Below are 14,333 nucleotides of genomic sequence, written 5' to 3'. Positions count from 1 at the left end.
TAATTTGATCAGTGTGACCTGGGAGGTGGGTAATGGATCAGTAACAGGTCAGGCTGGGCCCTAAAAGTGCCAGCCACCCTGTGACATGGTTCATCCCACATAAGTCTCCATCAATATCAAGGGTTCCAAGAAGGCCAGAGTCAATTAGGGCTTTCTGCAGCCTTATCCAAAAGAAAAAGATAAGGAGTAGCTTGCTCCAGCCTAGCCAGCCCTGGGGAAAACCATCCTGGGTATGTATAAATAAAACAATATAACCTGTCCCTATTACTACTTATTTCTCACCCAGTCACTTGGAGGGCCCTTTGATTTGTATCTGAGCCTTTTCTTCTGGGTTCTCATGAAGAACTTCCCTCCCTCCCACCCTGTTTACTCCTCCCTTTAGTCTCCTGTACTCTGAGCCCTGGTCTACACTAGGACTTTCGGTCGAATTTAGCAGCGTTAAATCGATGTAAACCTGCACCCGTCCACACAATGAAGCCCTTTATTTCGACTTAAAGGGCTCTTAAAATCGATTTCCTTACTCCACCCCTGACAAGTGGATTAGCGCTTAAATCAACGTTGCTGGCTCGAATTTGGGGTACTGTGGACACAATTCGATGGTATTGGCCTCCGGGAGCTATCCCAGAGTGCTCCATTATGACCGCTCTGGACAGCACTCTCAACTCAGATGCACTGGCCAGGTAGACAGGAAAAGAACCGTGAACTTTGGAATCTCATTTCCTGTTTGGCCAGCGTGGCAAGCTGCAGGTGACCATGCAGAGCTCATCAGCACAGGTGACCATGATGGAGTCCCAGAATCGCAAAAGAGCTCCAGCATGGACCGAACGGGAGGTACGGGATCTGATCGCTGTTTGGGGAGAGGAATCCGTGCTATCAGAACTCCGTTCCAGTTTTAGAAATGCCAAAACCTTTGTGAAAATCTCCCAGGGCATGAAGGACAGAGGCCATAACAGGGACCCGAAGCAGTGCCGCGTAAAACTGAAGGAGCTGAGGCAAGCCTACCAGAAAACCAGAGAGGCGAACAGCCGCTCTGGGTCAGAGCCCCAAACATGCTGCTTCTATGATGAGCTGCATGCCATTTTAGGGGGTTCAGCCACCACTACCCCAGCCATGTTGTTTGACTCCTTCAATGGAGATGGAGGCAATACGGAAGCAGGTTTTGGGGACGAAGAAGATGATGATGAGGAGGAGGTTGTAGATAGCTCACAGCAAGCAAGTGGAGAAACCGGTTTTCCCGACAGCCAGGAACTGTTTCTCACCCTAGACCTGGAGCCAGTACCCCCCGAACCCACCCAAGGCTGCCTCCTGGACCCAGCAGGCGGAGAAGGGACCTCTGGTGAGTGTACCTTTTAAAATACTATACATGGTTTAAAAGCAAGCATGTGAAAGGATTACTTTGCCCTGGCATTTGCGGTTCTCCTAGATGTAGTCCTAAAGCCTTTGCAAAAGGTTTCTGGGGAGGGCAGCCTTATTGCGTCCTTCATGGTAGGACACTTTACCACTCCAGGCCAGTAACACGTACTGGGGAAACATTGTAGAACAAAGCATTGCAGTGTATGTTTGCTGGCATTCAAACAACATCCGTTCTTTATCTCTCTGTGTTGTCCTCAGGAGAGTGAGATATAATTCATGGTCACCTGGTTGAAATAGAGTGCTTTTCTTCAGGGGACACTCAGAGGAGCCCATTCCTGCTGGACTGTTTGCCTGTGGCTAAACAGAAATGTTCCCCGCTGTTAGCCACAGGGAGGGGGGAAGGTTGAGGGGGTAGTCACGCGGTGGGAGAAGGCAAAATGCGACCTTGTAACGAAAGCACATGTGCTATGTATGTAATGTTAACAGCAAGGTTTACCCTGAAAGAGTGTAGCCACTGTTTTATAAAATGTGTCTTTCTAAATACCGCTGTCCCTTTTTTTTTCTCCACCAGCTGCATGTGTTTCAATGATCACAGGATCTTCTCCTTCCCAGAGGCTAGTGAAGCTTAGAAAGAAAAAAAAACGCACTTGCGATGAAATGTTCTCCGAGCTCATGCTGTCCTCCCACACTGACAGCGCAGACGAATGCGTGGAGGCAAATAATGTCAGAGTGCAGGAAAGCATAAAATGACCGGGAGGAGAGGTGGCGGGCTGAAGAGAGTAAGTGGCGGGCTGAAGACAGGGCTGAAGCTCAAATGTGGCGGCAGCGTGATGAGAGGAGGCAGGATTCAATGCTGAGGCTGCTGCAGGACCAAACCAGTATGCTCCAGTGTATGGTTGAGCTGCAGCAAAGGCAGCTGGAGCACAGACTGCCACTGCAGCCCGTCTGTAACCAACCGCCCTCCGCCCCAAGTTCCATAGCCTCCACACCCAGACACCCAAGAACGCGGTGGGGGGGCCTCCGGCCAACCAGCCACTCCACCACAGAGGATTGCCCCAAAAAAAGAAGGCTGTCATTCAATAAATTTTAAAGTTGTAAACTTTTAAAGTGCTGTGCTTAAAGTGCTGTGTGGCATTTTCCTTCCCTCCTCCACCACCCCTCCTGGGCTACCTTTGTAGTCATCCCCCTATTTGTGTGATGAATGAATAAAGAATGCATGAATGTGAAGCAACAATGACTTTATTGCCTCTGCAAGCGGTGATTGAAGGGAGGAGGGGTGGGTGGTTAGCTTACAGGGAAGTAGAGTGAACCAAGGGGCGGGGAGTTTCATCAAGGAGAAACAAACAGAACTTTCACACAGTAGCCTGACCAGTCATGAAACTGGTTTTCAAAGCTTCTCTGATGCGTACCGCGCCCTCCTGTGCTCTTCTAACCGCCCTGGTGTCTGGCTGCGCATAACCAGCAGCCAGGCGATTTGCCTCAACCTCCCACCCCGCCATAAACGTTTCCCCCTTACTCTCACAGATATTGTGGAGCACACAGCAAGCAGTAATAACAGTGGGAATATTGGTTTCGCTGAGGTCTAAGCGAGTCAGTAAACTGCGCCAGCGCGCCTTTAAACGTCCAAATGCACATTCTACCAACATTCTGCACTTGCTCAGCCTGTAGTTGAACAGCTCCTGACTACTGTCCAGGCTGCCTGTGTACGGCTTCATGAGCCATGGAATTAAGGGGTAGGCTGGGTCCCCAAGGATACATATAGGCATTTCAAAATCCCCAACAGTTATTTTCTGGTCTGGGAATAAAGTCCCTTCCTGCAGCTTTTGAAACAGACCAGAGTTCCTGAAGATGCGAGCATCATGCACCTTTCCCGGCCATCCCACGTTGATGTTGGTGAAACGTCCCTTGTGATCCACCAGAGCTTGCAGCACTGTCGAAAAGTACCCCTTGCGGTTTATGTACTCGGCGGCTTGGTGCTCCGGTGCCAAGATAGGGATATGGGTTCCGTCTATAGCCCCACCAGTTAGGGAATCCCATTGCAGCAAAGCCATCCACTATGACCTGCACATTTCCCAGGGTCACTACCCTTGATATCAGCAGATCTTTGATTGCGTGGGCTACTTGCATCACAGCAGCCCCCACAGTAGATTTGCCCACTCCAAATTGATTCCCAACTGACCGGTAGCTGTCTGGCGTTGCAAGCTTCCACAGGGCTATCGCCACTCGCTTCTCAACTGTGAGGGCTGCTCTCATCTTGGTATTCATGCGCCTCAGGGCAGGGGAAAGCAAATCACAAAGTTCCATGAAAGTGCCCTTACGCATGCAAAAGTTTCGCAGCCACTGGGAATCGTCCCAGACCTGCAACACTATGCGGTCCCACCAGTCTGTGCTTGTTTCCCGAGCCCAGAATCGGCGTTCCACAGCATGAACCTGCCCCATTAGCACCATGATGCATGCATTGGCAGGGCCCATGCTTTCAGAGAAATCTGTGTCCATGTCCTGGTCACTCACGTGACCGCGCTGACATCGCCTCCTTGCCCGGTATCGCTTTGCCAGTTTCTGGTGCTGCATATACTGCTGGATAATGCGTGTGGTGTTTAATGTGCTCCTAATTGCCAAAGTGAGCTGAGCGGCCTCCATGCTTGCCTTGGTATGGCGTCCGCACAGAAAAAAGGTGCGGAACGATTGTCTGCCGTTGCTTTCACGGAGGGAGGGAGGGAGGGAACGGGGGCCTGACGATATGTACCCAGAACCACTCGCGACAATGTTTTAGCCCCATCAGGCATTGGGATCTCAACCCAGAATTCCAATGGGCAGCGGAGACTGCGGGAACTGTGGGATAGCTACCCACAGTGCAACGCTCCGGAAGTCTACTCTAGCCTCGGTACTGTGGAAGCGCTCCGCCGAGTTAATGCACTTAATGCACTTAGAGCATTTTCTGTGGGGACACACACACTCGAATATATAAAACCGATTTCTAAAAAACCGACTTCTATAAATTCGACCTTATTCCGTAGTGTAGACATACCTAATGTAAAGTATAGGTTATTGAGCCAGCTGGGTGCCGTGAATTTTATTTAGCCACTTTACTGCCTTCAAGTTGCATGGGGTCTTTGCATTCAGTTGCATCTAGCTCACCTTAGAAATCTCTGAGATTTTTGCATACAGTAATGCCTACTGTTATGAAGGAGATTGGTCACAGGCAGACTTTCCTGCTGATGAGCTTCATCAACGTGCCTGCAGGCTTCAGAGGCTGTTTGAGTGCTCAGGCCTGTAAGGAATGTTGTTTTGTCTCTATTTCAGAAACAAATATAAACCAAGAAATTTGTCTTTCACAAACTCAGCAGGATCAAAATTGCTGACTTCATCAGTGGTATGAGAAGTCTAAGTGAAGTAAAAGGCTTTAAAAAACTAATATACTTGCCAGCGTAAAAGTCACGGTGGGTAGAATTTCACTGTTGGGAACACTGTTGATGCATGTTGAATCATGCCATATGTGATGATGTAGGCTGGCATCCATTCCTTTTGGGTTAACAATTAAAGCAGGTATTCTACACTTGATATGCTAGAGACAGTGGGGAACTCATTAGCTGGGGGAATCAGAGGGAAAAGTTGGTAAAAATTCTGGCGATAAGCAAAAATCTTGAGGGAACCGACCAAACCATTGTGCAAGGGGCGTTCTCTTGTCCTGGAAGTTCCTGAAAATGCTTTGATTGAAAGGAAAAATTGGTGTGTATAAGAGTGAACAAAGTATTCTAACAATGCTTGAAAAATAAGGAATTGATGTGCTGTGTCTCATACTTTCTCAGTTTTACAAAATGGATACAGGTATTTAGGCATGCAACTTTCACTGGCAAGGTCCACCCCACAAGTACAAGATGGGTATAATTTGTATATAGCTCTTCACTTTTGGGGTTAAGATGTGCCAGAGAGAGAATGGGGGAGATTCACTCAGCAAAGAGGCTATTTAGAGTCAGGTTAGGACTTAATAGGAGCTCTGCTGATGAAAGTTAGTCAGACAAGTGCTGAACTATTGCATTTCCAGGCCAGGTGGGCCTTGACCTCTCCTGTATGAGCCTTGTCTTCTCAAGCTCTGTTGACTTTAATGGACATCAGGTGCTAACCACTAACAAATTGAAAGGTCAGCACTTACTGTATGGGTTAGAGAACAGCCTTTCCTTCTCTCTCTCCTTCCACCAGCAGATGCAAAAAATTCTCCTGTCTAGTTCAGAAGTGAGACAAAGACTGACTGCGGTTTATTTGATTGCAGCACTCTGAATTTTGCATCCTGGTTAGAATGGTCTCTAGAACAGCTTTTTATGTTTGCTTTTAGCTGATTCCAGCTAGAAACATCCGTTGTGTTTATGTCCGTCAGAATTTTAGCCAAGAATCTGACAGAAGATAACCTTGCTGAATTAAAGTAATGAAAGGGGGAAGGGGAGGGAGAGGGAGTACTCTAGTCTCAGCTGTGTATTTGTGCGTGTGCAAGATTTAGTGCTAAACTCATCTCTATGGGTAGCCAGTGCTCCACTAGCATAAGGGACTAAGGGTGGGGAAGATACCATTGAGCTTTTTCAGACAATCAGAAGACAGATTTCGGATAAAGCTAATGACTTTGCCTACATATTATTTTTGAGTCCAGATAGCTGATTAGGGTTGCCAACTTTCTAATCTCACAAAACCAAACACTCTTGCCCTGTCCCGTCTCTGAGGCCCCAACCCCCACTCGCTCCACCCCCGCTCTCTCCATCGCTCGCTCTCCCACCTCACTCACTTTCACTGGGCTGGGGCAGGGGGTTGTGGATGGGGCTGTGGGCTCCAGAGTGGGGCTGGGGATGAGGGGTTTAGGGTGCAGGAATGGGATCAGGGCTGGGGCAGGGGTTGGGGTGCTGGCTCCAGGGACCGTGCTTACCTCAGGCCACTCCCAGGTGGTGGCACAGTGGGGCAAAGGCAGGCTCCCTGCCTGCTCTGGTTCCGTGCTCCTCCTAGAAGCAGTCGGCATGTCCGGCTCCTAGGCGGAGGGGTCAGGGGGGTTCCTGTCTAATGGGAGCTGTGGAGACAGCACTTGCAGCAGGGGCAGCATGGCCGCCCCTGGACCTAGGAGCTGGCCTCTTCGGGGAGCCGCACGGAGGCAGGGAGCCTGCCTTAGCCCTGCTGCACCGCCATCTAGTCCTGCTTGAAATCCATTGATTGCTTCTCCAACACAACAGAGCCGCTTCCTCCAGTCTAAGTCCCCCAGACAAGGAACTAGTCCGTTTGCCTTAACACAACCTCTCACCAAATCAGTTTTTTAACACCCCCACTACCTCATCAGTCTCAAATATCTTTCAGCTGCTCCATTTGCTCCTGTTCTAGGGGAGGTAGTGTTTTTTGGATAGGGCGCTGAACTGGGTTCTGTTCCCAACTCTGCCACAGCCTGCCGCTTGTCCCTCTCTGCCTCTGTTTTCCCTCCCACCTTTTGTCCTTCTCTGTTTAGATGTTTGGGACAGGGACTGTTTCTTTCTATACAGTGAGACCCCTGGTCTGTGCTACCATAATACAAATAATCTCTGCCAGGTTGCTGCTGCCACCACCATTGCATGTCTTGTCATCTGTAGTTGCGTATACACATGCTCACAAAGCTAAATTTAGACTCGTGCAACACTGCTTTTCCAGGTCCATATGATGCTTCCTTTCTCTATTCCCTAAAAACAGAGCTAGTGGGGGGAGAGGAGGCAGAAGAACTTGCAGTTAAGGTCACAAGGAGAGGAGGCAGCTTCAGCCTCCAGTGGAGGGACGTAGTGGTGCATGGGCAGGCAGCAGATGTTCAGTATTGTGGATGGCTCTCTGCTGTGCAAAGCAATCAAAGGCCATGAGAGGTGATTGAACCAGATTTGCACTCCCCCAGGCTACAGCATTTAAAAGTAGGGCACAGTATAGTCACCAGAGGTATGTAAGTGTAGGTAAAGTGGTATTTGGAGGATTTCTTTTTGGGGGGATGAGTTGCACATGTAGCAAGAGGGAAGCCTTTTAAGGTGTGAAGACACAGGAAAGTTCTCCCCTCCCCTTCTTAATTGATGGCATTAACTTAAACCTAAAGAAGCTTTGTGATTTTTGGTATTTGTATCCCAATTGCATTATTTTTGTCAGTGCAGACTCATGATTTTCTCAAACAGCACACACACAAAATACACACACCACGTTGGAAATTACAGTAGATGCTTCTCCCTCACAAACTTCTTAGAATCAATTTAGGGAAACCTATTTGGTTTCTCACACAGTTTATGAAGTAAAAGTTGCAATATCAGCTAACTCCCCAACAAAAAGGAAAGGCTTTACTTGTCAGCTAGAGCCCAGCCCTTACAGCTTTAGAAAGAAGAGGGATTCCTTCCTTTATTTTCCCTGGTGCATGAGACAAGGGCCATCTCCAGCAAACATGCTGCAATGCATAAGAGAGGCCGATACTTTGTGTGTGGTGTTCACATCAGAAATGAAATATAGCATATTTTGCAAGTGATTCTTTTTTAGGCTTCTACAAAATGCTTAGCAGCTTTTTTGTTGCATTTTATTTCCTTCAAATATTTACAGTTTGCTCTCTATCAGATGTGCCTCACTTAAGTTTCAAAGTACTGACTGCAGTTAAACAATGAGTTTTATTTATGACAACACATCGTAGCTACTTTACAAAATCATATGGCAAATTCCTGCCACAAAGAGCTTATATGCAGCAAGGAAAGAAAGGGTGATGCATTAAAGCCGTACCATAGATTAGTCAAGACTCTTATGTCCCTGCCTCAAGACATTGAGCACCACCTTGGCATAATCCTTACATGAGAGACTACTTTTTAGAGACGAGCCTGAGGGCCCTTTCCACAAATGTCTTCACATTTTATATATTTTCCACAAACACAGAACATTAAGTGGCAGCCAATTCTAAATGACAGAGTACTATAAATGTAGCAAATAAAGCTAACCTTTTTAAAAGCAGATTGACTTTTCTGTGTATAATAGTTTGGGGATTTTTGTGCTTTACTTTAAATTCTCTGCCTCTCTGCAATGCACTTTTAGTTTCCTTTGAGCGGTGCTGCTAGGAACACACACTGGTTATATTGAATCTGACCTTGATGCAAGACCTCTGTTAGAATTCTGCCAGTATTCTGGGAATGGAACAGGCAAATGTGCTGGCTCAGTAGGACAGGTGGTAGCCTCCTTTCTTCTTTCTTCTCCGTGATACTTTACAGAATACCCCTTTACCAGATGTATCGAGGTACAATTTTGTTCCATCTGTGTTTCAAAAAGATTTCTGTTTTTTTCTCCACTATGTATTAGTTTTAGTTGTTACTTTTCCTGAAAAGTTTCTAATGTTAAAACTTACGTATTAAAAAAATCAAGTGTTTCTCCGATCCCCAAGAATGTATGACATCCAAGAAACTTAGCGTCAAACAAAATCAGTCACAATAATAGAACAAAACAAAAATGTGACAGGATATGTTGGTTTTTGAAGAGCAAATTACAGTCAGTACTATTTGTTACTGTTACACTAAAAGTGAAAAGATCAGTATATTCCTGCAGTTATTGTCTTTGTGTTAATTCCAATCATACTCTGATTTTTATTTCAACTACATTGTAAATGCAGAGTCACTTTTGGTAGCCTTTGTAACCTAAGGACACTTCTATTTAAACAAGTGCCATTGACGAAATGGTCCTGGTCATTCTAGGGAAGTTTTCAAAAGCAACAAAGGGATTTAGGAGCACAAGTCCTATTGATTCTCAGTGGAACTCATGCTCCTAAATTCCTTGGTGCTTGTTGAAATATCCTCCCTACTTAATGTCTTTGTTAGCCCCACATCTTTACAAAAGAATTAGTTGAAAAATAAATACTCAACTCATTTGCTTTAGATGAGTAAGCTATCATTAGCAAATTATTCTCTTACTCAAATATTTATAGTAACCTTCATCCTCTTGCAAAAAAGACAGTTGTTTGAGTTTTTATAGATCTTTTTCTTGTAATAGACCTAAATTAGGTTCGTCTATGTTTCACATAGGCACTATGGAGAAAGACAGGCGATATAAAATCACTAAATTAAACTTCAATATGTTAATTACATTTCTAAAAATAATAAATAAAAGTATATATGCTTAACTAGTGTTCACAGTGCTACAAGTTCAGGCTATGTGGCAACCTTCTGGGCTTGCCTTGATGGCCACCTAAGCTCACAGGCTGTTTATAGCGGGAGAAATTATGGCTCTTGGGAGCCATATAAGTCAGTGAATCTGGGAGCATTAAAATTCTTTAAAGAGAAATTTGGCAAGAATTTAAACTTTAGAAGTGAGATCGGGTGTTCTATCTGTGCAAAGGCCACAAAGCATACAACCTGTCCCTCCAGCAATCCAGCATATAGGACTCCGAAAGACATTTATTCTGTGGTATGTGCTTGTATATATCCAACTTCCACTGAATCCAATGGTTTGTGTGCAAAGCTGAGGGTGGAATATGTAATAATATGCCATTGACATAAGTTTCTTTCAAAAGTTTTAGTCTCAGTATCTCTGTGTGTGGAGCAGAATTTTTGAAACTGATGCTGTTTTTAACTACTGAAAACTTGAACCATGTATTTTTCCCTGGGACAATTACTACAACAACAAGAAAGCCCCTCTTAAATTTCTGGTGTGTGAAATTATACAAGCAAATAGTTTTCTTAATTACCAAGTTAATTCCATTAATGTTCCATGCCAGTCTTGGTCATATAAGGAAACAGCAGTTTAAGCTCTGATTAATTCAATATTTGTATGTTTCATTTTACCTTTGATTTTCTTAGTTACAATACAGAACATAACTAAGCTGAAGTGAAACACAGTATTTCTTTTGTTTTTACAAATACTTTAAAACTTCCTGGGCTACAGAGTTGGGTAATTCTTGTTAACTGATGTTTAGTGCTGGGGGCAATTCTTGTATGACCTTTTAAAATGGGCATGAGATCAAAATAAAATGTTTCCCTAGGCTAAACTATTACTACTTGATGTATCTGTTCTAAAAGATAGGGTTTGTCATGCTGCTTCAGAATCAAAACCTGGAACTTTTAGGTGAAGACTCAGAAATGGATTTTAAATTCTAGTGGTTGTTTACAGCTAATCACTTCTGAAGATAAGTGCAACAAGATCACAAGGCAGGACAGTACATTATGTCCTAATTGGAGTTCTCATTGCCTACAGGAAACCAGACAAATAAGTGTAGTCGAGAGGCTGTAAAATGGACACTTAATTTGCAGTTGGGATTTAGAGATTATTGCAGTTCTTTGGCTGAGGTAGTAGCTCATATATGTACATGTGGTTTCCTTTTTCCTTTAGTGTCGGTATCTTTTGTTATGTCTGCCTCTCTGACTTTCTATTCTTTTCCACACATGTTAAGATTCATTCTTTGACTACTATTCTTGTAAGTAGCCTTCTGAAATGCCCCACCAGTCAATTGATCCAGTAGCATGTTCTGGTTTAGCTGTTATCCTAATAAGTTTCTTATGGTTTTCCTGTTAGTTAATGGGTTGCAAAATCAAGCCCTGAAAGATTATTAGCAGTTCAAGGAATCAAATCAGTCTCCTAGGTTAATAAGCTAGTGTCACAACCTGCTTGATCTTACTTGTCATGTTAATTCAGGACCTAGAATCCTGTGTGCATAGGGTGATCTAGAGCCCATCTGATACCTGCTGTTTGGGTGAACATCTAGTTTATTACTTCTGGATAATTGGGGTTTCTCACTATTTGGCTTTTGATTTGACTTTTGGATTTTGATCGCAGTTTGTTTTTGTCAGGCTTTACCAACTTTTTTTAAACTTTAAATATGACACTAAGGGGTAACTTGCGCCTTTAGGCACAGCCTAAAGCCAGCACATTTATGTGAATAGCATCACCCAGGAGTAGCCAGGGGAGACACTGAGATTCTGAGGTACAATTTCTTCCCTGTTTCTTATGAGGGGAAGTACTTCACTGTATCCCTTTCCATGTCAAACCCCTTATACTTATTCTAGGGTGTGTGTGGGAGGAGGAGGGGCCTAGCCCAGTCGCTTATATCAGAGAGTACAGTATACAGAGAGCAGGGTCTGTACTCCCCACCAGACCTGGACTCACAGTTGAGGTGGAACTTATTCACGGCCGCAATGGGGTGAGGTGTCATAACTCCCCACCTCAATGAAGTAAGACTTGGATGCTGTCCTGTTATTGCGTCTGTGAATATACTTTGAAGTTATTTTTTTTTAAAAAAATCCACAATAGAGAATACAATCCTTTTTGATACTGTGCTTCACAAAACGTTACTTGCTTCAAAATGTGCATCTAACATATCCACTTTGCAGGGCTTGAAAATTTAACAAACACAGTATTAGCTGGAGGATTACCTGGTAGCTAGAGGTAGAGGCTTAAGACCATGAGGGGCAGAGGGCTATTAGCTAGGTCGAAGAACACCACACTGGTGAGAAGCTGTACTCCCCTGATTACAGCTAGTACTAGGAAGAGGAAGGATGCATGGGTTTCTAACTGTGTTGTCTGTGGACCATGTCTGGGGCTCCAACTCACATATTTCTAGTTAGTAGGTGCTCTGTAAATTGGAAGCCCACCCCTTCTAGCTGCTAGAAAATGTCTTTCTTTTCTTCCCTCCATTTTGCCAGAGTTGCAATGCTACTGTGAGGTTAGAGTCTTTACTCTTGGCTGAGGTGGAAAGGGATCTGAGAATAGGAAAAAGGTCTCTGCTACTTTCTCTTTTCCACTCTCTATTTTTGGATCTCATCCTTTGTGAATAACTTCATTACCTGCTTTTGTTGCTTTCCAAGCATTTCCTATCCACTGGGTCCTGAATAGCTTTAGTTACATGGACCAAATATATGTTAATTTCATCTTGATGTTTGGCAAAGGTAGAAGGAGCAATACAAGCATTGGAGCTGTCTGTCTTGCAGACTCAGGAAATCTGAAATGCATCAGTTCCAATTTGAAAGGATATTATCACAGCTGTAAAGGCTAGAAACTTTAATTTTTTAAATTAAATTATCCAGAAATCAGTGGATTTGGCTCGAGGACTGCCTTTCCACTCATTTTTTTATGAGTGAACATGTGGATTTTTCAAGTTCTACATTTGGCATTCCATTAACAAAAATCACATGCTTTGGTCTTTGTGTATTTGAGGCAGCCCACAACTCCATAATTTTCATTAAATGTCCATGTTAAACACATTCCTTTTCCCTGCTGCATAAAAATTTTAATAACAAGGAGCACGTCTGATTTTTTTAATGTTGTGATTAACTGCAGTATAATACCTCTTTCAGTGATAGCCAGTTTTCGAGGAACAGTCCCACATGGCTTATCATTGGAGATTGGAGACACAGTTCAAATACTAGAAAAATGTGATGGTAAGTACACAGGTTAAAACTCTCTGTTTTAATAATTTGTTACTGTGCTGATGTGAATTTGAGTCCCATCACTCTTTGTTTAAATGAAGCAAAAATGTACATCAATGCTTGCATGTGTTTAAGCTTGAAAGGATTCGATTTTTTCGTAAATGTCAGTAAATATTGATTTAACTGTGCACAAAGAAACCTATGAAAAAGTATTTCCATTGATAAGAATTGGTAAGAACTGATAATATTATCCCAACTATACATACAAAATGATGAGGTCTAAATTAGCTGTTACCACTCAAGAAAGAGATTTTGACATCAGCTTGGATAGATCTCTGCAAACATCTGATCAAAGGGTAGTGGCAATGAAAAAAGTGAACAGAACGTTAGGAGCCATTAAGAGAGGGATAGATAACAAGCTGTCATAAATATAAAGGGAAGGGTAAACCCCTTTGAAATCCCTCCTGGCCAGGGGAAAGCTCCTCTCACCTGTAAAGGGTTAAGAAGCTAAAGGTAACCTCGCTGGCACCTGACCAAAATGACCAATGAGGAGACAAGATACTTTCAAAAGCTGGGAGGAGAGAGAGAAACAAAGGGTCTGTGTCTGTCTGTAGTCGTCTTGGCCAGGGACAGAACAGGAATGGAGTCTTAGAACTTTTAGTAAGTAATCTAGCTAGGTATGTGTTAGATTATGATTTCATGTCAAGGTTCCTCCCCCACTCTGAACTCTAGGGTACAGATGTGGGGACCTGCATGAAAAACCTCCTAAGCTTATCTTTACCAGCTTAGGTCAAAACTTCCCCAAGGTACAAAATATTACCCCCGTTATCCTTGGACTGGCCGCTACCACCACCAAACTAATACTGGTTACTGGGGAAGAGCTGTTTGGACGCGTCCTTCCCCCCAAAATACTTCCCAAAACCTTGCACCCCACTTCCTGGACAAGGTTTGGTAAAAAGCCTCACCAATTTGCCTAGGTGACTACAGACCCAGACCCTTGGATCTTAAGAACAATGAACAATTCTCCCAACACTTGCACCCCCCCTTCCCTGGGAAATGTTGGATAAAAAGCCTCACCAATTTGCATAAGTGACCACAGACCCAAACCCTTGGATCTGAGAACAATGAAAAAGCATTCAGTTTTTTACAAGAAGACTTTTAATAAAAAATAGAAGTAAATAGAAATAAAGAAATCCCCCCTGTAAAATCAGGGTGGTAGATATCTTACAGGGTAATTAGATTCAAAAACATAGAGAACCCCTCTAGGCAAAACCTTAAGTTACAAAAAAGATACACAGACAGAAATAGTTATTCTATTCAGCACAATTCTTTTCTCAGCCATTTAAAGAAATCATAATCTAACACATACCTAGCTAGATTACTTACTAAAAGTTCTAAGACTCCATTCCTGTTCTGTCCCTGGCCAAGACGACTACAGACAGACACAGACCCTTTGTTTCTCTCCCTCCTCCCAGCTTTTGAAAGTATCTTGTCTCCTCATTGGTCATTTTGGTCAGGTGCCAGCGAGGTTACCTTTAGCTTCTTAACCCTTTACAGGTGAGAGGAGCTTTCCCCTGGCCAGGAGGGATTTCAAAGGGGTTTACCCTTCCCTTTATATTT

The 14,333-nt window shown here is 43.9% G+C and overlaps 1 protein-coding gene across 5 annotated transcripts in view; it reads left to right on the top strand.

Moving 5' to 3' along the window:
* The window catches only part of DOCK4 (dedicator of cytokinesis 4), a 426,144-nt gene that overhangs the window by 144,584 nt on the left and 267,227 nt on the right, over positions 1-14,333 (top strand). For all 5 annotated transcript variants that reach the window (XR_012156797.2, XM_073328106.2, XM_073328104.2 and 2 more), the window contains exon 2: positions 12,642-12,725. Coding sequence is in view for 4 of the 5 variants with exons in the window: in XM_073328106.2 (XP_073184207.1) it covers positions 12,642-12,725 (84 nt within the window). In the remaining variant the exon portion in view is untranslated. The remainder of the gene's footprint in view (positions 1-12,641; positions 12,726-14,333) is intronic.

This window comes from Lepidochelys kempii, chromosome 1, assembly GCF_965140285.1.
Source record: "Lepidochelys kempii isolate rLepKem1 chromosome 1, rLepKem1.hap1, whole genome shotgun sequence".
Taxonomy (NCBI): Eukaryota; Metazoa; Chordata; order Testudines; family Cheloniidae; genus Lepidochelys; species Lepidochelys kempii.
Note: the sequence above shows the minus strand (reverse complement) of the source record. Positions and strands in the feature narration are given on the sequence as shown.